The following is a 24,859-nucleotide window of genomic DNA, read 5'->3' on the forward strand; positions in this document are numbered from 1 at the left end:
GCATTTCCCCATATGATTAGGCTGATGAGAGGGATTTGGGGATTACTGTTATAAGCCACCCTAAAGTCACATCACAGATATGCTATGAAGTCTGGGCAAGGCTACACATACAGTATTATTCTTCACAGAACTGGACTGTAATATTAAAAAGATGAAGTTAGTCTCAGTACAACTTTATAGTTCCCGTCCACACACACGCTTGGCCTTCTGGAGGTGATGCTAATCCACGTGAGGTATGATTGACAAGTCTTTAAGGAATTTTTCAAAGTTTAAAATTGCAATCATTAGTTCAATATTCACCAGAGGAAGTCCACAAAAACTTACTACTCTGCTGGCCTGGGTGTTGTTCCCAGTTTTCTATCACCCTCTCTGTCTCTGTTCTACCTACTCTTTAGTTTCCTTCTTACTTAAACATTTATTACTGGCTGAGAAAGCCAGGTTGAACGCACTAGGACACCCAGAAGAGAAGCTATGAATACACTCTGCTTGATTAAAAGAAAGTCACTCATCCTCCCAGGTGAAGTATCTGCTGCTTCTCACCGACACAGGGAATTGGTCTTATCAAAATATTCCTGCCCTCTTTTGTTTTTCTTCTTTTGGTGGCCTGGCCGATGTGGAGATGGCCTCCCTCTTATTTAGTTTCTGGAGAGTACCTACATTGGGGCAGGAATTGGGCTGCTGAAGTCTTCTTTCTCTGGGCCAATTTCCCTTTCACAACAGGGATCTTCAGGCCCCTCCACAAACACAACATTTGCAGAGTGTTTCTTGATTTTGCCTGACCCCCTAGAAATCCATCTTTTTTGTGTTTCACAGTGATTCTGGTCCTCACAGTGGATGTGTCTCTCCTTTCTCTGGTACCTTTGCTGCTTCCCTTTGGCAGTGATCTGATCCCCATCACAATGTGTGTTCCCATCATCACTGGGGTATGTACTTCACCAGACTCAACTTGGGAGTCCTGAGTCCTGAATATAGTTCACTGGAGAGTAAAATGGAGGCTCTGGCAATTAAGGAGAGGGAGGCTTGAGTCTTTTGCTCTGGGTGTCTGGGACTCATCTGCTTCCTGGTCTCCCTTGTTTGAAGGATCCCCTTAGAGAAGGCAGTTGATAGTCCAGGAAGGGGAAGAGATTGGCTCTGGGGACTCTTTAGGTCTTGGAGGTTAATCTTGGAGCTTTGGGAAGTTTTCAGCAGGCTCAGTTTCAATTATGCATTTAAATTCTATAGACATGAAGAATGTCCAACTCCCCCTTTGCTCTCCCCACAAACCTATAATCCTTCCAAACTCTTCACCAACATAACCATCCTGAAAGCATGCTATGTCTCAGGAACTCTGGTAGATGCTACGGGAATCCTGATGATTCAGACAGATCTCTTCAAGAGTGTCTTGATGGAGATTGAATTAAATTATTAATTATTATCAGGGACAAAGTACTCAACACATTAATGGCCCCGATAAATGGTATGGGATCTGGACAGGCTTTATGCACAAAGATAAAGTAGTGTTTGAAAACAGTGGCCATGTACTCACAAGCCTAAAACAGCCCCCCCCCTCACCCCGTTTTAGGAATCAGGAAGTGGCTCTCACTTTCCTGCTCTGCCAAGAACACAAAGCATAATTCTTGCCGGTCTGCATCCATTCAACATGGGCTTGTGTACTGTTCTGTCACTGACCCCATGAGCTTCCTAAATCAAAGGGCCAAGGAAGGCCAGCAGAAAGGGGACCTGGATTTCTGGCAGAGAATTTCCCCTAAGGAGTCCTTAGCAGATTTGGCTGCAGTCAGGGAGTTCCTTTGAGGGCAATGAAACAGAAGTTCACCATGTGCTTATTAGAGGTTACAACCTGCTAAAAAATGATGGGGGCACATTACCCAGAAACTTCCAGCTATTTTCTTTGCCAGCCACAAGCATATATAAAGAAAGATCTGAGATAGGAGAGCATTTCTCCCTCCCTCTCTCCTACCCTCATCCCCCACCTTCTTAACCCAATCTCTTGCTTTCTGGACAACTGGCAGGAGCAGAAGATGGGGAGGGTTTGTTCAAGTCCCCCATTTTAACAGAAGGAATAAGGAACAGAGAAATCCTACATCAAATAACGAAGTAATCAGAGACGTTGTTGCTTTGATAGTTACTCTAAAGAAAAAAAAAAAAAAAACACTTTGGCACAAGGGTGAGGGGTTGGGAATTTAATCTTAATAAATTTTAAAATGCATCCCGATACAACTCCGTGACAGCATTGCATTCAGTCCACCGTTTACATATCCCGCGGATTACTCGAGATAGCTGAGCTTGTTGAGGATAGTGCCTAACAGCGGCGGCCTCGACTAGCGACTGAGCGAGAACCATTTGGTAAGCTAGACTACGGGCAGAGTCCGGGTCCCCCTACTCCCTGGGGGACCCACAGAGCCCCGCTTGCCGGGGCCCGGGGTTCACCCACCTCTCCCCGCGTGGAGACAAGTGCCCTCGGCGACCTCCCGCCCCAACCTCGAGCACCCATTTTTCCACCCCACCACCCCCTCCTCAAAGCGAAGAGGTGGGCACCTGGGACGCGCGTCCTGCTTTTTCTGCCCGGACTCTCCCGTCTCCTCTTTTGCCCCGACGTCCCAGAACAGCCGAGCAGGACGCAGCATCAGCCCAGGGAGTGCGCAGTCAGTGCACCGCGAGCGCGCTCAGGGCGTGGCGAGGATGCTAAATGGACCGCAACGACCAGGATGCAGAACCCAGCTCAAATCCCCGAGAAAAATATCGCCCTTCCCTTTCGTCTGTTTCCCCTTTCCAGCCCGGGTCTGCCCTGCTCAGCCCAGCTCTTCCCCAGCATAGACGCCGGTATTCAGCGATCCTTCGCTCGCCACTTTGCGAGGAACTTTGGCTAGCTCCCCCGCGCCACCCGGAGAGGGATGTTAATGAGGGAGCGTGGCCCGGCGCGGCGAGCCAGCAGGCTCTTTGAGCCACGATTGGCTGCAGCGAGGCGGAAGGATGACGTTATGCAAATGAAGGGGCAGGCCTGTGAAGCACGAGCCCCGCCTCCTCCCTTTGGGGTTAGTGTGCCTGTGTTTAGCTCTGGGGAGAGTCAAACTGGATTCCATAGGGAAAGCCTGCAAATCACTTCTATTTTAGCAAGGAGAAAACAGAATCTCCATCCAGCAGGGTCCACCCCTCTCTCTTTCTCCCTCTCCTCTCTCTCTTTCTCTCTCTCTCTCTGTCTTTCCCTCCCCCCCTTCCTCTTTCCCTCTTTCCCCCCTTCCCCCCACCCCACTCTTCCTCTCTAGTGTATCTGTCTACGGCAACCAGCGTCCTCCTCATCTATACGCACTGAAAGGAAAGAAACATCTTTGGTTGGGAGAGAAGGAGGAAAAAAAGAGAGAGAGAGAGAGAGAGAGAGAGGAAAAAACTTGCCTGGTTGTGGAAAATGACACTTCAAGTAGCAAAGCCGGCAGCGCGAGTTGAGTCTATTGTTTCTTAAATTGCCATCAGGGCTTTTTTTTTTTTTCTTCCTGCTTCTTCAAGTGAAGGGTACCTCTACAAAAGGAAACTCCAGCCCCTCCTGTCCTCCACCGGCCTGTGATCATTACAAAAAAAAAAAAAAAAAAAAAAAGCAAAAAAAAAAAAAAAAGCAAAAAAAAAAAAGCAAAAAAAAAAAAAAAAAAGCACCCAAACCAAAAATTAACCAACCAAACAACCCCCAACAGCCAAGCATACATCTCTATTTTTTTATTTTGGTCTTTTCGTTGGATTTTCCGTTCTTTTTTTTTTTTTTCTCTCCTTTTTTTTTTTTTTTTTGGTTATCGCTCAGTTTCGAGCGAAGGTTTACATTTTTTTAAAAATTTGCTTTCCAGCCCGCCTTGATCTTCCAGCACGAGTTCATCGTCTCAAAAAAAAAAAAAAAAATCTCTGGCTGGCGTTTTTCTTTCCTTTTTTTTTTTTTTTTTTTTTTTTTTTCAATATTTTCAAGGGGGAGGAGATTTTCCACAAGAAAAGGTTGTTTTCATGTTTGGGATTCAGGAAAGCATCCAACGGAGTGGAAGCAGCATGAAGGAAGAGCCGCTGGGCAGCGGCATGAACGCGGTGCGGACGTGGATGCAGGGCGCCGGGGTGCTGGACGCCAACACGGCGGCGCAGAGGTGGGTACCGCTCGGGGACCGCGGCCGGGGAGGCGAGCCGCAAGCAGAAGAGCCGGGAAGCGGTGGCGGCGGCCGCCGCGGGGCCGGGCGGTGCTGGAGAGTCCGCCGCTCGGCTCGGCTCGCCTCCGGGTCTCCGCGCTCCCTGGCCGCGCTGCCTTGGTCGCCTGCGGCCGGAGAGAGCCTGGAGCTGCCTGCGAGGAGCCCACGCTTTGCCGGCACTTTCCCCTGCTTCGCCTGTGACTGTTTTCATTTCGTTTTAAGCCAGAAGAGGCGTCTCACCAGCACGATGTTGGATATCTGTGTTTTTATGTGATTGCTCTTTCTTTCCCGCTGGCACTCCTCTCTTTCTTTTTTCTTACTTTCCTTCCTTCCTTCTTTTCTCTTCCTTTCTTTTCTTTCTTTTTTCTGTCTTTCCTTCCTTTCTTTCCTTCCTTTTTTTTTCTTCCCTCCTTTCTAAACTTTTTCCCCTTCTCTTCTTTCTTTTCCTCCCTTCCTCTTCTTTCTTTCCTTCCTTCCTCCTTCCTTCTTCCTTCCTTTCTTTCTTCCTTCTCTTTACTTCCTTTCCTTTTCTCTTTTCCTTGCCTTCCTTCCCTCTCTTTCCTCTTTCGATCCTGGCTTTCTTCATTCTTTCCTTCTTCCCCTCTTTCTTCACTCCTCCCTCCTCTCTACTCTTTCCCTTACCTCCCTTTCCCTCTTCGTTTATCTCTCCATGCCTCCCCAGAACCTTCTCTTAATTCTCTAGTCTGGTTCTCTGTCCCTCTTTCTCTAGCTTTCAGTTTTTCTTGGTCCACCGGTAGAACAGCAACTCCCAACTTTAATTCTGACATCTCCGAAAAGGCTTCCTCACCCTCTGTCACCATGGTCCCTTACAGCCCCTCTCCCACTCAGTTCCTGAGATGTTAGACTGTGAGGCCAGGAGGCACTGCCCTTGGAGATTGACGCGGGGGAACTTTTCTGGGCACTCTTATCCCCCTTTCTGGGGACTCCTAGTCCCAAGTGAGAAATGGTCTTTTTTTTTCCCCCAGACCACCAGCTGGGCTTGGGGGAGTAGGAGATCTGGCGGCCACTAGCCCTATCCGACTCAGAGGGCGGAAGGGGAAAAAGGAAGATGACTAATTACCTCATCCTCATCTTCTCCGGGCTGGGGACAAGTGTCTGCAACACGGTTCCCATCCCCGCTGAGTACAAGGATGGGGGTGGTTAGTAGTGAGAGTGAGTTGGGTAACTGGCTGGAAGCGAAAGAGTGTGTGTGTATGTGCGCGTGTGCGCGTGTGTGTGCGTATGTGTGTGTGTGTGTGAGAGAGAGAGAGAGAGAGAGAGAGAGAGCGCCCTTGTGTTGGGCAGGTCGGATTGTTAGTGGCCTCCCGGCGCCCCTGGCACCGGAGCTTCCAGTTCCCCCGCGGGCGCGCTCAGTCGGCACCCCTTGTCCGTAGGATTTCTGGAATGAGTGTGAGGGTTTCCGTGGAGCGGCGAAACTTTGTCAGAACAGGTCTTTAAATTAAAAAACACACCCCAGTTCCATGTTCCACAGCGACCACCCCTGACAGCTCTGAGTCCCTTATCCTCAGATCCTTTTTCTCACTAGCTTTATTTGGGGAGGGGGCATGCGGTTTCCCAAGGCCAAGCGCGCGCGCTTGGCTGGGGCACTTGACGTTTCCTGGAGGATGGCTTCGGCTTCCAGAAGCTGAGCCTGTTCCTCAGCCATCCTCACCTGCCTTCGAAGCTGAGGCGGGAGATTCGTGGGGGTGGCGGGGACCAATTCCCATGCTTTCCTCCCTCCAAATTGTAAACGACCAGCTGTATTCCGCGAACGCGGGTTCGCCGCATCCACCTCTACTTTTCTTTCTTCCCACGCAGCGCGTGTCAGGTCGGAGTAAACGCCTGCAGGGTTTTATCTCCTGCGCAAAATCCAAACAAAACTTTTCAGGGCTCTTCCGCGAGTTCGGGGGGCGCGCCCTGTGGATTGGACACGCGAGAACACGCATGTCCCGCCGCCGGGTGGGCTCGGGGCGCCGGAGGGGGCGTGTAGGCCGCCCACTGGGTGTTCTGGGGGTAAAGGAGGTTGATGTTTGAGGGTTCTCGCCTGTGTAAGGGGTGACAAAGGGTCGCGCGTCGGTGTCCAGCTTAGCCGTCTAACTCTGCGTCTTTGGCCGCAGCGGGGTGGGTCTGGCCCGGGCTCACTTTGAGAAGCAGCCGCCTTCCAATCTGCGGAAATCCAACTTCTTCCACTTCGTCCTGGCCCTCTACGACAGACAGGGCCAGCCCGTGGAGATCGAGAGGACAGCCTTTGTGGGGTTCGTGGAGAAGGAAAAAGTAAGTGGGCGCAGCGCCGCTGCCCCTCGCCCTGGCCGGGGAGCAGGCCCAGCCACATCGGGAGGCGCGCTCCTCAGCGAGTGCAAAGCTTCCCTAACACACTCCTGAGCGGGGTCCCCCAAGCCACTTCCCGTCCTGGGCGAACCCGGGCTCCTCATCCATGAGGTTCTGCTCCAAAAAAGTTCGCGTGGGGCTCCAGAGCTGGAGAGAGGCGAGCCCGGCTTCGCACTCCAGAGTGAAGGGCGCCGGGGATGAACCCGCCCTCGACCGCGCGACCACGCGCAGCTCCTGCCTCTGCTGACCCAGGCTCGAGCCCCCAGGCCCCACGGAATTTTCTGGAAGGGAAGAGGGAGCAGTAAGGGTCGGGAGGGCGGCAGAGGGATCACAGTTGGCCGCAATTTCTGCTGCTCCCGGGCCCATCCATTTTCCGGCCGGGCGTCCCGTCTTCGGGAAAGTTGCCTCGAAGTGGGTCCACTCGCTCACGCAGACCTCTTTCCTGCGTCTCTTGTTGTGTCTTTGCGTCCTGCCGCAACCCAGGAAGCCAACAGCGAAAAGACCAATAACGGGATTCACTACCGGCTCCAGCTCCTCTACAGCAATGGTGAGGCTCCGGTCTGTTCCGCGCCGGCACCCCGGGGCCCTGGGTGAGGCAGGGTGCGCGGGAAGATCCAGGTGGACCAGAGCCCTGTGCACGCAGAGTCGTCCCCCGGCCTCGGGGTGACCCGTCCTCTCCTAAGTTTCGCCTGAGGAGGTTTCACCCGCGGAGGCCCTGAGTAGCGGGAAGGCGGCCGTAGCGGCCTCGAGCACACCTGGGGTCAGGTGTGGAGCCCCGGCCCTCAAAGGGCCAATTTCTTTCTTCCTCCCATTCCTAGAGCCTGTTTTCTTGGCTTAGCTCCGGCTCTAGGCCCAAAGTCCTTTGGGTTCAGGGGGCTCGAGCGACCGTGGCCTTGATGGCTCCCGGAGAACGCACGGAGGGGTTCCCTCCAAGAAAAAGGAGGGAAGCCAGGTGGGGGGTCCTGCAACATTCTCAGCTGCCGTTTCTTGGGGACTGGCCCCTCTCCAGACATGGGGGAAAGTGGGGGTGGTGGTGTCCTGTCTGTGCTTCTCTGGGACAGTAGGCATTGCATAAGCCTTGGAGCCCCATTCTTTTTTGTTGTTGTTGTTGTTGTTTGTTTGTTTGTTTGTTTGTTAATTTTGCGGCAGTTCCTCTCTCACTTAATTTTTCTTCGTTCCCCTATCCCCTTCCCCTTTGTCCCAGGGATAAGGACTGAGCAAGATTTCTACGTGCGCCTCATTGACTCCATGACCAAACAAGTAAGTTTCTGAATTTGGCGCGGCGGAGTGACTCGAGGGCCTCGAAATTTGGGGAAATCAAGAAGCTGGCTACTCCTTAGCGCGGGGTCTGGGGCTCAAACTCTCAACGCCAGGGCGGACCTCAGACCTTATTCTAGCGCAGCCTAGAGTGCAGATACACACCCTAGAGCCCACCTCGTGGGGAAGATGGCTCGAAGGTTCCTTCCCACCAAGGAAGACTCAGGCCTCTTGCATTAAGACTACAGATACTGAGAGGCGAGAGTAAGTGCTGAACTTCCTTTGACCCGGCCGGCCGAGGAGTCCCAGGGGGCGCAAAAGGTGCCCAGGGACCTTGGCTAGAGTGGGCTGAACTTGTGAAACCCGAACCCTCCCAGTCACTCCTGGGAGATCTAGGGTAGGGAATGGTGTTGGGGGGCCTAGGTACCTTACTCAGGAATGGTGACAGGAGCTGAGAGCGCAGATGACCCACACCAGAGATTTTTTAAAAAGGAGGTGGTAGTGTGGTATTGTTGGAAGAGGGAGCGACAATTGTTAGAGGATATTTTGCAAAAATCCTCCTGCTTTTGCCTCCAAATTTGGCAAGAAGCCAGGCAGCATGAGTGAGCTTGTGGTCTTAAAGGTACATAGGCGGCATTTTCTTCAACTCCCCAACATGCGGGTGTCAAGCAGCGTACATTAAGGTTGAGTTATGGTTTAAAAGATACAATTATGAGCCGAATCAGAAAAAAGGCCTGACGTTTTAATGAGGCACAGGAGCCTTTTTTTTTTTTTTTTTTAATTTTAAGAAAAAGTTTAGTTTCAGAATTAAGTAGCTGGTTAGGTAGTTGGAGGACTTAGTAACAAAAAAGAAGCCAGCTTTATTGGGTGGGGGAAAGAAACTAGAACAAAGAGCAAAGTTATACATTGTGTACTAACCACCAATTTAGTAAGAGGAATAAAACTTATTTGCTTGATTGCAATTTAGAAATAGTTTTTCTTTAAAATAAGGAGGGTGATCTCCTTTCATAGATACTGACTTGGAAGTTTTCAAATTAGGGTATACATGCAATTTAAAAATTATTTTTAGATAAGCATGGCTTAGATATGTTCTACAAAATGCACATTCAGAAGATTTTGGAAGTTTTGAAATCTATTTAGCAAGAAACTTTCAGTAATAGCTGATTTTGATTGTTAGTCTTGTATTTCATTTTGAACCAAGTAGAAAACATGAGGGTATGAAATGTAGTTTTAAAAATAATTAATAAATACTTACTGAGGTCTATTTTAAGTTATTTGCCTAAAATATTTGACTTTCTTCAAGATTCATTTCTTGGTTTTTTAGTCAGAGTAAATGCACATTTGTACTTCCAATCTTGGTCTTATTTTTTCTTTACTCATTTTGATTCTTACATAGGATAATTCCCTTTCATTTGGACACACTGTATTATGCAAAAAAAATTTTTTCCCTATCACACAGAAACACAAAAGCCTGATTTCAGTAACTTTTTTTTTTTACTGTATCAAAACAAAAATGTCCTAAGTGGAGTTTTGTTTTAAAAAATTGTCTTTGATACCCTAGATACCTTTTCCTGCCATTCTCATCAGAGGAAAGAAAAGAGCAGAGGGGGAGGGGGAAAGTACGAACTGTAATACATATTACATATATCTTTATTAGAAATCACTTTTTAAAAGATAAAAAATCCCCACAAACCAGAATGTAAGGCTTATCTGCTTGTGCAACATTGACCACTTACATATTAAATTATAGGCAGCACTATGAAAGGAACAGTTGTGAGGAGTGCAAAATTAGGACATGTTTGACGAGATTAACTACTTTCAAAACTTTTAGACCCCTGAAAGAAAAAGTGCCACCAAAAACTGATTTTTCCATTATGAAACGAACTGACTTTACACAGTCTCATATGGTGGGGGAATAATTTTGATTTTTATAAAGCAATACATCAAAAATCATTTTACTAACAAGGTCATAGAGTTTAAGAAAAACTACAGTTTAGGGCATTCGTTGACTGCATGGTATTAGAAATTCTATCAGTTGGGGGTGGGAGACTAGAACAAGATGCAGTTTATTTTTAATAATAACAGGTTTCAGAAAGTCAGTTGCCATAATGTGACATCTCACTGAAAGTTACAATTATAAATGTATGCAATTACATAGTTTGGTGGGGAGTGACCTGAGAAAGGTTTAAGTAACTATCTGAATTGATTCCAAAAATAATCAAGAGAAGATGTGTGTGGTTTTTTTATGTTGTTTTTGTTTTTGTTTTTTTGAGACATACCTATTTGCTTTCTTAGTAATTTTCTAATGCCTTCTGTGTAGGTTTCACTTTGAAAGGCAATCCCTGCCCATTATCTGCTTGTTTGTTGATTGTGTCCTGAAAGAGTTTAGGAAATAGGTTAGATTCTTGTAGACATAGTTAATACAGTAGTCTTTAGAAAGCAGATCAGTGTGAAGAAACATAACTTTTCCTGGTTGTGACATAATTATTATATTTTAGTCTTAATGAGTTAAACAGTGGATTCTCATCTAGCTTGAGATTATTCTATGATAATTAACTACCAAGTCTGATTTATAGTTTCTTAAATTTTTTCTTTTTGTTACATATGCAGTGACCCCTTCAATCAGAAGTAAGGCTTGACATAAAATGACTGATTAAATGATTACATTTTTTTTTCCTTCATGAAATTCTTCCAGATAGACTCAGGATTTTGAGATTTAGAGTACAGAATAGGATAATATCAGTGATGTGATACGTTCTAATTACATCTTAAATTTTGGAGGGAATACCTAGTCACCATTCAAGTGTCTTCTCTAAGCTGTTTGTAACATTTTTTATATCAGAGATGCAGCTTTTTGGGTTTGATGTCTTATCTTTGACTCAGAAGCTGGGGTTAAAATTCAAAGGGAATCTTTGGCAAGCAAAATCCAAACTATCTGTGCGCTCTCCATTTTCATAGGATGTTCCTCAACTTGAGTGGAGTTAGCAGCATTGAAATCAAACAGAAATGTACTTAATCAACCAAGATGTGTTAATATGACACAGTATTTCACACCTTTTCAAAGTGTCTCATTACACTATTTTGGGTAATGACTCTTAATTTTGGACTCAACTAAGAGAAAAGAAGTTTTATTACAAGCGAATGTGGAAGGATCTGAGAGCCCCCTTATCCGTATGCCTCTCTCATGAAACACAAGGGATATGATGATATTTAAGAAATTCGTCCACCAACTAGAAAATGAGAGGCTTGCTTTTGGGAAGGGTTGTTCAAAACCAAGTTTAGCTGGACTAAAAATAGGTTGTTTTTGTGTCATTGCTGTTTTTGGTATTCCATTAGTGAGCATGCAGAAAGGCCTGTAGGACCTAGAAGTTTATGGCTGTTGAGTTCAAAAACACTATCTACTGCAGAAGCTCAAATGAACCCAGTGGGGGAGGTCTGATGTTTAATGTGCCTCATTTCAGACTTTCATGTAGTATTTGAAATATGTTTATGTTCTGTGATTGCTTTGGTGAGTTAACATTAAATAGTTAAAAAAAAAAAAAAAAAGCCTTAACTTACCTTCCCTCCTACCATCTTGCTTTTTAAAAAGTGACATTTTTATAATTCAAAGAGTACCAAATTCCATAAAGTTATCGAAAGCAAAATACTCCTGTCCACAGAGAGAAGCTCTTTTTTGGAAAGGGAAAAGTAACAGTTACATAATCCTTGTCATGTATGGGTTTGAAGGTAGGTGGTGTGGTGAGGGGACCCCCAAAAAAGGTCCAAGCTTAGCAGGTGGGGAGGCCCAAAGTACAATGACCAAAAATGCTGTCCTCTTTCTCTTACAAGCTAGTCTTCTTTATATATTTGTTTTGATGTTCCTGGTACTTTAAGTTATTGATGCTAGCACATTTCTTCCTATTGATTGTTTCATTATATCCTGCCACAGCTACGTAGATTTGATTAACAACCCTTTCAGTTCATGGTTCTTCATTGGTAGATAAACACATTTTTAGTATATCAATAAGTTCCAAAGGAATTCACTCGGGCCAGCAGAAAGGCTCTTTCATACATTTGGGGAAACAAACAAACAAAAAAGGCAAGTTTCTAGTCAGGAGCCACATTTCAGCAGCTTTCTCTCTCCTTTGGTAAAGTGTCAAAAAGGCAGGTGATTTAAATTTCCTTGCACATAGAGGAATGAAGAAGTTTGGAATTTTTATGCATGATCAGGACCTGTGTTTGGGAAAATGTAAACTCATCACAGTGGAAAATGTGTTGTTTGGAGTCTGGGGGTGAAAACAAAGCTGATGGTTTTGGAGAGATTGCTGGAGCCAGATGGCCTAGTACTTCCCCAGTCTGGCGGTCCAACTGCTCCCTCCTGGATAATATACAGCCATTTGTTCGGGGATATTTACGCTAGAGCTGTTTCCATGTGAATGTTTGAACAGCATTAAAAACGAACATATTAGTAGTGATGCATTTATCGAACTCCTATGACTACACCAATAGTCTGTTCTTATGTTTTGATTTAAATTGCTGAGAGGAATGAAGGAGTGTTTGGATGTTGGCGAATTGTTTATATAGTTGTTGAGCAAGAATGATTTGGTCTCAGTGAGTAATTAAAGCATGTAAGCATTCGAAATCAAACTAATGGAAATAATGATAGCACCTACCTTGAAGCTCTTTTGTGACAATTAAATGGACTCCTACATGTAAAATGCTTAGAATAGTGACTGGCATATATTAAGTGCTTAATACATTAGCTGCTTTGATTATTTTATTATTATTATTATTGTCCCATCGGGTTCACAAAGCCAGCTGTATCTACTAATATAGATGTACATGTAGTTATCATATTAGTGAAGTATCTCTTACTACTGTTAGAAAAAGAAGTACAGTGTGGAATTGTTAGAGTGATTCAGTTTTTATCCTGGTGCTTGAATAATATAAGGCAGTTTGTTTCTTTGAGTCATTAAAGATGTACTCTAAAGCTAATTACTTTCGATACACATTCTCTTTTTATTCAGGGCTGTGATGTAACTGAACAGCATGCTGAATATGATATCATTCCTTTGCAACTTTCCTAATTCAGTTCTGAAAACAGGCCTTCTTAGCTGCTAAGCTGAAATTACATCTTTATAATTTGTTCACCAGTAGCCCAGCTGCTAATTGAAGCAAAATAATTTTTTATTTTATTCCACTATTAATGTTGGATTGCTGTTTGACACAATTGTTTATGAAATGTCAGTTTTGTAGGGTTTTCTTTGGCACAGGTTAATTTTTAACTAGGGCTCCTTCACCTACTGGAAATTTCTGGAATCACATAAGCTAGCTTTTTTTTTTTTTTTTTAAAATGACAAGCATATAACTTGGTGGTCGAATGCAGTGATTAATATTCTAGTACATTGATATTGTAGGTGTTCATATTATTTTTTGATTCATTCCGATTCTTGGTAATTTGCTACCAAAGGCTTGTTGACAGTCTGTAATTAGAGGACGTTTTACTTCTGGTTGAAGGAGGTACTTTGTACATTCATGAACTTATTCTTGACGGTGATAAATTAGGTTTGGCCTTTATTTTATATGTAGAAAAAGAAGTAACGTATTTTCCAGGGTCCTGCTTTCACTTAAGTGGAAAATGAGGAGTTTTTGTTAGTTATGGATAACCCATCTCTCTTCCTTTTTCTCTTTTTCTCTTTTTTCTTTTTTCCTTCCCTCTCTCCCTCCTGCCCTCCTTTTCTCTGTCTCCTCTTTCCTCCCTCCCTCCGTCCCTTCTTTCCTTCCTTCCTTCCGATGACAAGTTTCCTATTGTTTGGTTATAAACCATAAAGTCTTCTAATGAAAACATTTGTTCCTAAAACCCTTTTGGATTTTGAAGAACCAAAGTCAAAACTATGTTCCTTGCCTTCTTTATTTTGGCTTAGAACATAAAGAGTTAAAACTATTAGAAGAGTAAACAAAGAAAAGCCATGCTCAATTCTCTATTTCCTTTGGCATCCTATTGAAGTGTGATCTTGGTGCATGTGCACTGTGTGTTTTTCTGTCTTATCTGTGTGGTCTTCATCCATAGGAAGTTTCAATTAACTTTTAAGACCCAGTGATATTTTAGAAAAGGAGTGATGAACCACACTTTACAAGATGCCATCTAAAACAGTGCTTACTGAGGCAGATTTTCTGGATAGACTGATTTATTCCTTTTTGAAGACCAGTATAGGTGGATTTATAATTGAGCATTTGAAATTGATGGCGTTTTATTCTCACAGTAAAACTTCAGGTATTGCTGTTGCGTTAGGGTATGTAAGTTTAAGAATTCCTATTTTTCCCCTCATTTTTGGAAAAAACTATTCTGGAAAAAACCCTCAATCTGATAATCAATGGAGAGACTTCGATATTTTCTTTGTGCTTATGAGGAGAGGACATTAAGGAAAGGGAGGCTAGTATATCAGGAAACTAAGTCTGCTCCACATGGGTCAAGTTGTGACAACTTTTTTTTTTTTTTCATCAATTTCACCAGGTTTTTAAAGTTGAGATGAAATTAGGGCTGTGTATTCTTCTAGCTTTCTTCCTGCACAAGTACTCCTGCCATCTTCAGGGATATAATTGGCAGTGGCAGAATTAAGGTTCATATTGTTTTATGCCTGATATTGTATTTTTTATTTCTTAGGTTAAAACCTGAACTTGCTTTGGCATCAATTCATTTATTTAAATAATGTATTTTATATGTTTTCTCTCCCCCGCCTGCCCATGTCTGTAACAGGCCTCCAGTCCTTACTCCTGATAAACACATTGATTTATTTAAGCCACTGTTGTCTTTGTCGCTCTCACAGCAGACTACCTTCCTCACAGTGAGCAGACGCATGATTTACTAGGGAGGATGAAAATAAGCCTTCTTCTTGGTGTTCCATTGTCTGGGCCCTAAACCAGCTGTCTATTAAAATGGTTTCACTTAAACTAGTCAATGCTGTTTCTATGCTTCTGTGATCTCCCAGCTGATCCTGTCTCAGGGAGCTTTATTCACACCGCACAGAGGCCTATATTTAAATTAGTAAGAAAAGCAGAAACTTCTAAGTTGGCATTAGAAGATCCCTTTCCTTTTAGGCTTTGACTCTGGGTTTGCTGAACTGTGAAGCCATCTTGATGAGTGTGAGATGTGCGCGGTAGAGAACGGGTGTGAGACCATCGGTTGTGTGTGTAAGCTGGATGGAGATCTTTGGGACATTTTTAAGACGTCTGTTTTATTGTGGACACTCTTCTTCAGAGAGATCCAGCAAAATAATTTTATCATATTTCCCCATTTTGGATTTCAACAGACTGTTGATTTCTTGGCCCATATCTTTTGTGTGTGTGTGTGTGTGTGTGTGTGTGTGTGTGTCTGTGTTTTAAGCAGGCTTTTCAGTAACAAATACTGCATAGGTGAGGTTGGAGGTAGATCTGCCTGTGACCAAGGTCTACTCTGGAGCTGATTCAGTTACACTGAGGTTCTAGCTTACTATACTCCCAAGATTTTAGTTCTACTTCATAGGAGAGATAAATGATTCCCGGGTTCTCTTGCTTTTATTTTAGAAGTCACAGAAATAGCCCTTCTTTCTCTGTGTGTATGTGCTAAAAAGTATTGTGGGGCCTCAAAAAGAGGGACAGCAGAAACTTTAGGCATTCACTTCTCTCCAGAATTCCTAACTATTTCTGAGCAAATCCAAACTCATGCTTTTATTTTTCTGTGCTTGATTTAGAGAAGGAGTCTTCCTTTTGACTGCTGCCTGAGCGAAGGGGCAGTTTGGCATTTGGTGAAGAGATCTGTTACAGAGGCCCTGGGCCTTCCACAAATGATATGTGGTGACTAAAGATAAAAGCTTGGGATCCCTGGGCATCCTTGGATCATCTCCTATTTAGGGGAGTCGTGAGAATATCTGCATTGTGACATATCTTTATTGACTATCATCATGGATCCACTTATTTTGGTGGAACCAGCAGCCTCAACAAAAATAATATCACCTAGAAACAATCAGAGTGAGAAGTCCTGATGTAACTGATACACATTCCTCTTAAAAAAACAAACAAAACAAAACACTTATTTTTTTATGGGAAAGAAAACCCTACCAATATCTATGAATATATTTACCACATTACTTGTATTAGTTTAGCACGACAAAAAAGTGGAGTTGAAACAGAGGTTATCAGGGATATTAAGAGAATGTCCCAAACATGTAGTGATAATAGGATATGACAAACATGCATGATTAGAATTTTTTAGCACCATATTTGGGACCTAATCTGTTACTTACAATGTTCCTTTGATTTCAGCAGTGATCTCAATAAATAAAGCAGACAGATATAATTTTTGGTTTTCAAAATGTTTTTGATTTACTCAAAACATTTTCTTGAATAAAGCAATGTCTTGGGTATTTGAAAAGGTCTTTTAAGAATAAAGGAAAGAATCATCTGTGTAGGCTAAAACTAGTGGATGAAAATTTTAGGGATAATATGATATTACTATAATGCAGATTATTTCTCCATAGGAGAGTTATGAATTACATAAAGTAAAGTAGAAACTTCACAGGGGGGAGATCTGGCTGATGATCTCTGGTGGATGGCAGGCACCACCTTAACCAAATGGTCAGAGCTTACAGCCTGTAGTGGATGTAGCTGACAGTGAGATTTGATACACTGAGAAGAACTCAGAATCACATCTGTGGTATTCTGGCCCTGAATTGTGTAACTTCTGTTTAAGTCCAAGGAAACATCAGACAAACCCAAACTGAAGATATTCTACAAAAGAATTGGCTTGTATTCTTTAACAATGTCAATATCATGAACTACAGACTCAGGAATGTTCTGTATTAAAGGAGACATGATGACTGAATGCAATGATTGATACTGGATTTATGGAATTTTTGTTTATTTATTTATTTTTTGCTGTGAAGGACATTATTGGGTAATTGGTGAATTTTAATAAAGTCTGTAGATTAGATTATTGTATAGTGCTACTTTTCTAATTCAGATAATTGTTCTGTGGTTAAGGAAGAGAATTCTTTGTTTTAAGGAAATACATGCTGAAATATTTAGAGTATGTCTGCAGTTCACTTAAAAATGGTTCAGGAAAAAATGGAAAAGAATAAGCAGATTTAGTAAAGTGTAAACATTTGAGGAATGTGTTTAAAGACTCTCTTGTAATTTTTTATATAGTCTTGCAACTTTTCTATAAGTCTAAAACTGTGTCAAAATAAAACTTTAAAAAATACAGAGTTATGGAAGGCTAACCATAAAAAATGGTTTTGAAGGGCCTGTGGTAGGGAAAGGTTTTCTCCTTATTCAAGTACTTTACATCATGTTTTTATTTGTTGCAATTTTTGTTCTGTAATGGAATTAGTTCTCATACCTAGAGCCTGCCCTAGGGTCTGTACACACTGTGTCTTAAGCTGTCTTGATCCTTTACAGGTTCTAAAAGTCCCAGGTTTATAAACAAAGCACATTAGAGCCAAGTACAAGTTAGTTACTGCAGCATTTCTGTGTACTACATAAGGATAGTCTCTGGTTTATTTAAATAGTTTTGTCACCAAGAAATTGAGTTATCTGAATGTGTGAAAATAATTTTATTAATAATTTGAAGCTGTGTTTGTATTATGCAGTGATACTGTGTTAAGTTAGTTAAAATGTATCCTGAGGTAGAGCACTGCTCCGCCAATGGCTGTGTTTTTCTTTGGCCCAGGTATTAACGAGTCGATTTCCCAGGAAGCTGCGGTCTCAGGGAAACTTCAGGGTGATTTTAAGCAAAATGTTTGTATGCACATTACTGACAACAGACAAAGGCGTATTGGCTGATGAGGTGGTTCGGAGTCCAAATTTTGGGAGTCACATGTAATTCTTCTCAGTTTAGGGAGATAACTCTATGGCTTAAGCCCACACACACAGCATATGCCGGCGCGTATTACTGTTTGGGTGGGTGTACACACTGGAGAGCACATGTTTTCAGCCTGTAGGCGGGAGGAAGGATTTTCCCTGATTGATGAATCATCTCAAAGAAGACACAGTTAGTGAACGGACTCATTAAGCATATCCCCACTTGTTTTCTGCTACTCATCTCTAGAACACTAAATGTTGGGGCTGGAAGTAGTAAAATGAAGTGACGAATGCATATTTAAAAGTCAGATCCACGTGCTTTTCTATATTTTAAATCACTAGCATCTGAATCTGCTAAACCTTCTGGGTTTTTCCTCCTCATTGATTAGATTCATGTTATTCTGAATTGAAAGGAGAATTGTGGTTGTCTTGACAACAGAAGTTCATCTCACACACTGATCCAAAGGTGTGTGTCATAAGAATGTGGTTGATGGGACAGAGAGGAGCATATGCCCTCTATCTGATTTGGGTTGATCCTTAACAATGTATCTCAAAGCAGTCAGCTCCGTGAGGTCTTGGGCTCCCAAGAGCTAACTGGGCCTCAGTGATATTGAAGTGCTCAAGCCCTCAATTGCGAGAATTTGTTCTCTGGTACTTGGTTTCATTTTTAGCTCAAATCATGCCTTTGTTTGCAGGCCATAGTGTATGAAGGCCAAGACAAGAACCCAGAAATGTGCCGAGTCTTGCTCACACACGAGATCATGTGCAGGTAAGAAATACCTTGCTCTCTTCCTTTAATTAGCAAAGAGAAGGTGAATTTATATTTCAAAGCCAGGTGAGCTCAGATCGATTGTTGGGTATGTATTTATCTTACTTCTATTAGATAATCTAAAAAGGAGTATTTGGTAGTAAGGCTCACAGACATCTCAGTGGTTCTTGATTATTTATTAGATTTCATCCTGAAAGACAAACATTTCCATTTTGATATTACACTTCTAATGGCCACAAAACAGAGCCCTCCCCTTCTTCCTTTCAATCGAATAAAATACAATATATCCTTTTAGTGTTAATGTATGCGCTCAACTACATTGCTAGTAAAATGAGTAAGAGTTCTACTGATGTCAACAGAAGCCTCTGGATAAGATGAGAATGTTATAGTTCCCCTTTTTAATTCTGCCACTTAAAAATGTGACCATCGGTACAAAGGCATTATTCCTCCTTAAATTGATCATGGGTTTCCCCCTTCCCTTGCCTCTGATCTCTCAATCTTAGTTATCCTGTATGTAATTGTGACGATGTAGCTAATGTTTCTCCATAGCAGTGAGCTTTTGGAAGGATGGAAAATGTCTACACCTGAAAGTTATAAAAATTCATCTCATCCACAAACGAGTGTATTTATTTTGCCTGTAATCAGACGCAAGCCACATTGGAAACCAAGCCAGCAAACCAAATTCTCTTTCATGGCCCCAGCCAGTCCTCCACGTGTGAAAGAGTAGGCCAGAGGACAGCCTTTAAACTTGCAGTGTAGGATTCTTATTCTTTCTAGAATAACACCTGATATATTCTGAGTAATTGGATAAAGCATGAAGATGCCACTATGCATCAGGAAAAGGCTACTAATTGCTTTGTTAGCCATGCAGGCTTTCCCTGGCACAAAGCAGGCTTGGCTCCTGACTATTACTGACCAGTTGTTTTAGGCTTCCCCTGCCACTTCTCCGTGCGTGGGCTTTATCTGCTGCTCCCGGACTTGTGGGTAAAACAATCTTTAAATTCCACAGGTGGGAATAAAATAAAAAGGGCTTAATGTGTTTTCTTTGGGAAATCTCAAATATTAACTTCTATATCTATAATTATGTATGCCTATACAATTTTCTTTTTTCTTCCTTTTTAAAAAGCGTACTTTTAATAGAGTATTCTAAATTCCTCAGGAGTTTCACAGGTTTCACTTCAGCAATTTGTAAATCTTGGTAATTATCCCACAAACAGGTAGCCTTTCCTTACCTTTGAAACAGAAAATACAGTCATCAGTTTCTTGGAAGATATTATTAGACAAAAATTAGTGTACTGTATACAATGATTAGACCATTAAAGCTGAGTTGTACTTTCCAGAATTAAATGGATAAAATCATTTTGAAAAGCATTAAAAAAAGACCTCCTTTGTATTATTATTTTTCTGATCATATCTCTTATTTTAGCTTCCTGCAATTAACATGTCATTAGAATGAATTTTCCATGTTCTATTACATGGGATTCTAGCAAATAGGGGACAGGCAGGAAGATGGATCTCGAACAATAGGCCAACTAATGTCTATGTATCATAGATTTGCATCTCATATCTGTACATGTTTGGACTCTGCTAGAAATAATTCTACTCTTGAAATACTTAAAGATATATTATGCCTTTCACACATAAGCCTACCCCCTATTAACGCAGTTTATATTTTTTCTTGTTTTTAAAATTCATTGGTCCAAAGTATTTTATTATGCCGGTTGGTGTTCTTTACTGCTGACGTTCTTTCTATTTTTCAGAAACATAAAAATAGCAAAAATAAAATTCTCAAGCCACTGAAGGCAAATGATGATGTTTGTACTGTGTGGCTAAGAGGGAAAAGCCATATTCAAAATGTCATCCTGCTAATGTTACAGATTACGGTTTTCCTGGCTGCCTGTAGATGTGTAAGGGGTACTGTTTGTTTACCAGGCCGCCATGACCCTATTACACAAACCTGTCATCTATTGTGTGGCTAACAGTCTTTTAAATTGCAAATCTGATGCTCTTTAGGGGGCTTCTGGAAAAAAATTCTCACTTTCCTCACCATCCTATTTCTCTCGATTTCTTGCCTGTTGTAAGTGGAAGTTGGGATGTGCTGAATTTGCACCAGGGGTGCAAATGCAGGCTCAATTATAAGCATAAAATTAGAGTCTGTTCACCATTAATCAGCCTGGCTAATTGCTATGCACCACCATTAGCCATATGGTGTGAAAGACAGCTTGCTCTCCCCAAGATGAAATTTCTTCATTGCAGACATGAAATAGTGAGGGCCCTGGATTTTAAAATAGCTTGTTTTAGATATTTAATTTCTAAACAACTTTCTGCAGTGCCTTCTATCAAGGCTAACGGCACAATAAAACTTTGCATTTATGTCACAAAAGCTGTATATTTATAGTACATTGGAGCTATGGTAAAGGAGACACAGAGAATTTAGATCGACAAGAAAGGGCTTGGATGATTCTGTTTTGTTGCAGGCAACGGAAAAAGAAAAAGAAAAAAAAAATCTGAAAAACACCAGGGGGCTGTGTCTCAGTTGGTTGCAAATTTAAAAAAAAAAAATTATTTTGTTCTGTTGAGAGGGTAACCCCATTGCTTGAGCTGGCTAAAGGACTTATGACCATTGGATTGTACTTACTGTCTCTCTTTGAGGTAAAATCTCTTTGACTTGATGGTGTACAACTCTTTTTGTGGAATTCTGAGAAGGTTTCTGCATTTTTGGTGAATTGGGATCTACCATACAGATTATCATTATATTTTGCTAATACTTAGTGGTTAAGTTCTTTAAAAAATATGCCACCCCAAGGATTTTTTAAAGCGGGAGTCCATAGGGATTTGATTATACTGCGTCCTATGTTTAAATGTAAATGGAAAATAGGACCTATGCTTGGTAGGGGAGCCCTAGTCCCCAACCCCCCCAAGCAGGCCAAAGTCAATTTTCTCCCTTTCCAGTGCACAGGACGGTTGCAGGGGATGGGTGCTCTGTTTAGGAAAACATTTTTTTCTATTACCAGTGCCCAGCCTCTTGTGGGACCATGAGTTCCCAGGGCAAGCGCAGGGCAACCTCTTGAAATAGTCTGTTCTTTCTTCCTCTTTTGCTGGCTTGTTCTGATTTTGTCCTTCAGATTTCTACTTAAGCATAGTTTTTAAGTGTCCATGGCCCTTGGCCTGAGTTCTGTCTCCTGGTTATGCACTCCTATTATATCCCATGCTTTTCCTACATAACAGTTGGCACGTTGTAACTGTGTGTCCAGGTCCTGTCCTGCTTTGCTGAACAAAGAGCTCCTTGAAGGCAGAGAAGTCACTCAGCTTTCGTCTCTGCTTTAGTTGTCCCATGTGTGAAGTGGGGGGAAATGTTACTTCTCTCATAGGGTAATTGTTAAGATTAAATGCTATGATCCCCATAAATACTTATCACGGTGCCTGACACATGGTACGTACCAAGTGTCTATTGTTATTCGTGATAGGAAGAGCAGTAGTATTTGTAGTAACACCAGTGGAAACAGAAGTAGTAGTTCTAGTAACAGCTACGTCTGCCGTGTCTAGCTAAGTACCTGGTACATAGCTGCTCAGATGATAAGAGAACATTGGAGGGAAGTGAAGTGCCTCCTACAGCATTAACACACTTTGTTCATTGGAGGTATGGTGGTTAAGGATATATTCATTCATTCTTGTAGCACCTACTGTGTGCAAAAGCACTGTGGAACACAGAGCCAAGGGACTGGTCCTGAAGTAGGAGAGGTTATAGGTTAGCCTGGGAGAGGGCACCTGTCAGCAGATGACCAGACTGGCTGTCTGTGATGAGGGGTGAAGCAAAGGACTGGGGCTAGTCAGAGAAGGGAGGCCATACCCGAAGGTGGGCGGTGGCCACAGGAACGGGGAGGGTGGGAGAGGACAGGAATTCTAGAGAGTGTAGGAAGAAGTGTGTGCGCCCATTTGTTGGTGGTCTGGCGGGATTTCTGTGGGAAGACAGGGTTGCAGGTAGGTGGGCTAAGGCCTGGAGCTGGGAAGAGAGTCAGGGCAAAGATAATGGGCATCAGAAATGTCTTTTCCCAGAGGAGGAGTCGAAGCTATGGGCTTCCATGGGATTGGAAAAGGTGGGAGACTATGGATACGTGCTTGGGGAGGGGTCATATTTAGCCAGGAGGGAGAGTATGTTCCAGAATTAGAAGAAAGAACCTTGAGCATACAGGGCATCGAAATAAAAGGAGGTGTTTCCAAGATAGGGGGCCATCCTCATGATAAGTCCTGGGAAGACCCAGGTGGACTTGAAGAGAGAAAAACACCAGAAAGTCACTGGTGAACTTTGAGAGAGGACATTCAAGTGAGTGCTGAGGCCTGGAAACCAGATTTTATGGGATTAGGTGGCAAGGAATGGTGGTGACTCTGGCAAAGAGAAAAGTGGGCAGTGAAGAAACTAACTCAAGAGAAAAGGAGGTTTTTTTTGTTGTTTGTTTGTTTTTTTTAAAGATTTTATTTATTTATTTGCGAGAGAGAGAGAGAGCAAGGGGAAAGGGAAAAGCAGGCTCCCGGCCAAGCAAGGAGCCGGTTGTGGGGCTCGATCCCAGGACCCCGGAATCATGACCTGAGCTGGAGGCAGATGTGTAACAACGGAGCCTTCCAGGCGCCTCCCCCCGCCCCCTTTTTTTTTTTTTTAAGAAAGTGGGACAACTTGACAGTGCTTGTAAACTAAGGGAAGGAGTAAACTTATCACTAGTCAGACTATTCAGATAATTCGTGTATTTCATTCCATAGCCAGTTGGGCTAAACAGGAAAGATAATCTTGTTTTCTGCAGTGAAGTTTAGAAATTGAGGGGATGCTTTTCCCCAGTTGAGAGAGCCTCTGCTTCTAGGAAGAGATTCCACGTCCCTGTCATGAAGATCTGCAGGTCCCATGACTGGGAAGGGAAGCACATAAGCATTGCTTGCCCTGGATTAGGAAGCTGTGTGTCAGCTCACGGGAGATAAGCCCCCGTGTCAGGCTGCTAAGGAGGACACTCATATGTTCACTTTTCCCTGGGTGTGTGGAATTATCTGGGAGATGCATGCTCTTGCTAGGGAAAGGGATGCTGTCTTGAGTCCAAAGTGTTTGTAAGATACCGAGTGCTGGGGACCCACTCCTTTTACCCACTCCAACATGCTCTCCTGTCACTTGAGTTACAGGTTGAGAAGGATGTGAAATCGTGGGTTTCTGGCTCTGTGACCAAGCCAGTCAGGAAACCCCAAGGCCCCTGATACGTGCCCACTCTGGGGCTCAAAGGCCAGGGCTGTGCCTGGTATAATAAGAACCTACGAAACAGTTTTCAGTGGATGAAGATAAGCGATGAGGGCATAATTGTCACTGTGATTTCTTTCATGAACACAGTAACTTATCCCTTAAAATGCTCTCACGTCTGTGGTCCCAGGTGCGGTGCTGGTTTAGCCTGAGTGCTCTTCTGCCTTCAACCTAAGCGAATCTGTTTTCCCTTCATCCTGTCCTTTTTGGTGAATGCCTGTCTTGTGTGTGGTGGAGGAGGTGGGGCCTACCTTTCTTGGTCCTTCCGAGTTCAGCAGAAGGAACTAGAAGGCAGCTAGGTTTAGAGAAGAGGTGAAAGAGAAGGGTGAGGAAAGACCGTGATGGGGAAGAAGGGCTGGTTCCTGCTCCGCTTGGCTCTGGGCTCAGAAGTAGGAAGAGGGGGTGGGTAGATGTCAGTTCGGTCCAAAGGAAGACATTTGCTCCCCAATTTAAGGTTGATTTTCAGTTTTCGAATGGGAAAGTAGTATTGCCGCACAGAGCAGAAGACTACAGAAGGATGGAAATGAAATGTATACCCCTCCATTCCTTCCCACTTCCTGTTCCACTCCCTACAGGTCCCTTCTTGGAAGTTTCTATTCATTTATTCAAAAACCTATTTCTTGAGGGTCTACCGTGCCCTGGGCTCCGTTCTAGCTGCAGTCTGGAACAAAAGGGTCCAAGAGCCTGTCCTCATGGAGAGGCAGACAACATAGAAGAAAATGAATATAAAATAGGATGCGATGAGTGCTAGGGAGAAAAGTGAGACAGGCTGACGGAGGGCTCTGGGGCAGTTCTCCAAGGAAGGGCTCTTTAAGGTGGCGACTTTGTGTAGAGATTTGAGTGGAGTGAGGGGTGAACTGGCTCGTACCCAATTCTCTCTTCCTCCTCCTCCCACTCTCTCTCTTACGCTTTCATTTTTTTTTTCCTCCCAGAGATAAGACCGTACCATATACACTATTCAGCAGCTTGGCTTTCTTGATTCCTAATTTGATTTAGACTTCTTCCCATGAGAATGTGTAAAGACCCATCTTCATCCTTTTTAATGCTGTACATCATTCCGTATGACCATGCGCACACACACACATGCATGTAGATGTGTGCACACACATATGTGCATATCTATAGCTCTTTAAAGTAGGGCTCATCCTGTAGATGCTATCTTGTCACTGCTCCAGGTGCGGAACAGAGCCCAAGAGTCCCAGTTCAGGAATGATGACTGTGTGAGGCGGTGGCATGACCCCCAACCCCCACCCCCCAGAC

General features: G+C 43.3%; 1 protein-coding gene across 4 annotated transcripts in view; it reads left to right on the forward strand.

The window, feature by feature from the left end:
• Positions 1–3,046: 3,046 nt before the first annotated feature.
• Positions 3,047–24,859, forward strand: part of EBF1 (EBF transcription factor 1) — a 386,396-nt gene continuing 364,583 nt past the window's right edge. For all 4 annotated transcript variants that reach the window (XM_004737712.2, XM_004737713.2, XM_004737714.2 and 1 more), the window contains exons 1-5: positions 3,047–4,115; positions 6,272–6,428; positions 6,966–7,029; positions 7,687–7,742; positions 18,251–18,324. In XM_004737712.2, coding sequence (XP_004737769.1) covers positions 3,982–4,115; positions 6,272–6,428; positions 6,966–7,029; positions 7,687–7,742; positions 18,251–18,324 — 485 coding nt within the window. In that variant the 5' untranslated portion in view covers positions 3,047–3,981. The remainder of the gene's footprint in view (positions 4,116–6,271; positions 6,429–6,965; positions 7,030–7,686; positions 7,743–18,250; positions 18,325–24,859) is intronic.

The sequence above is a fragment of the Mustela putorius genome, unplaced genomic scaffold (assembly GCF_011764305.1).
Source record: "Mustela putorius furo isolate JIRA1106 unplaced genomic scaffold, ASM1176430v1.1 tig00000145_pilon_pilon_pilon, whole genome shotgun sequence".
Taxonomy (NCBI): domain Eukaryota; kingdom Metazoa; phylum Chordata; class Mammalia; order Carnivora; family Mustelidae; genus Mustela; species Mustela putorius.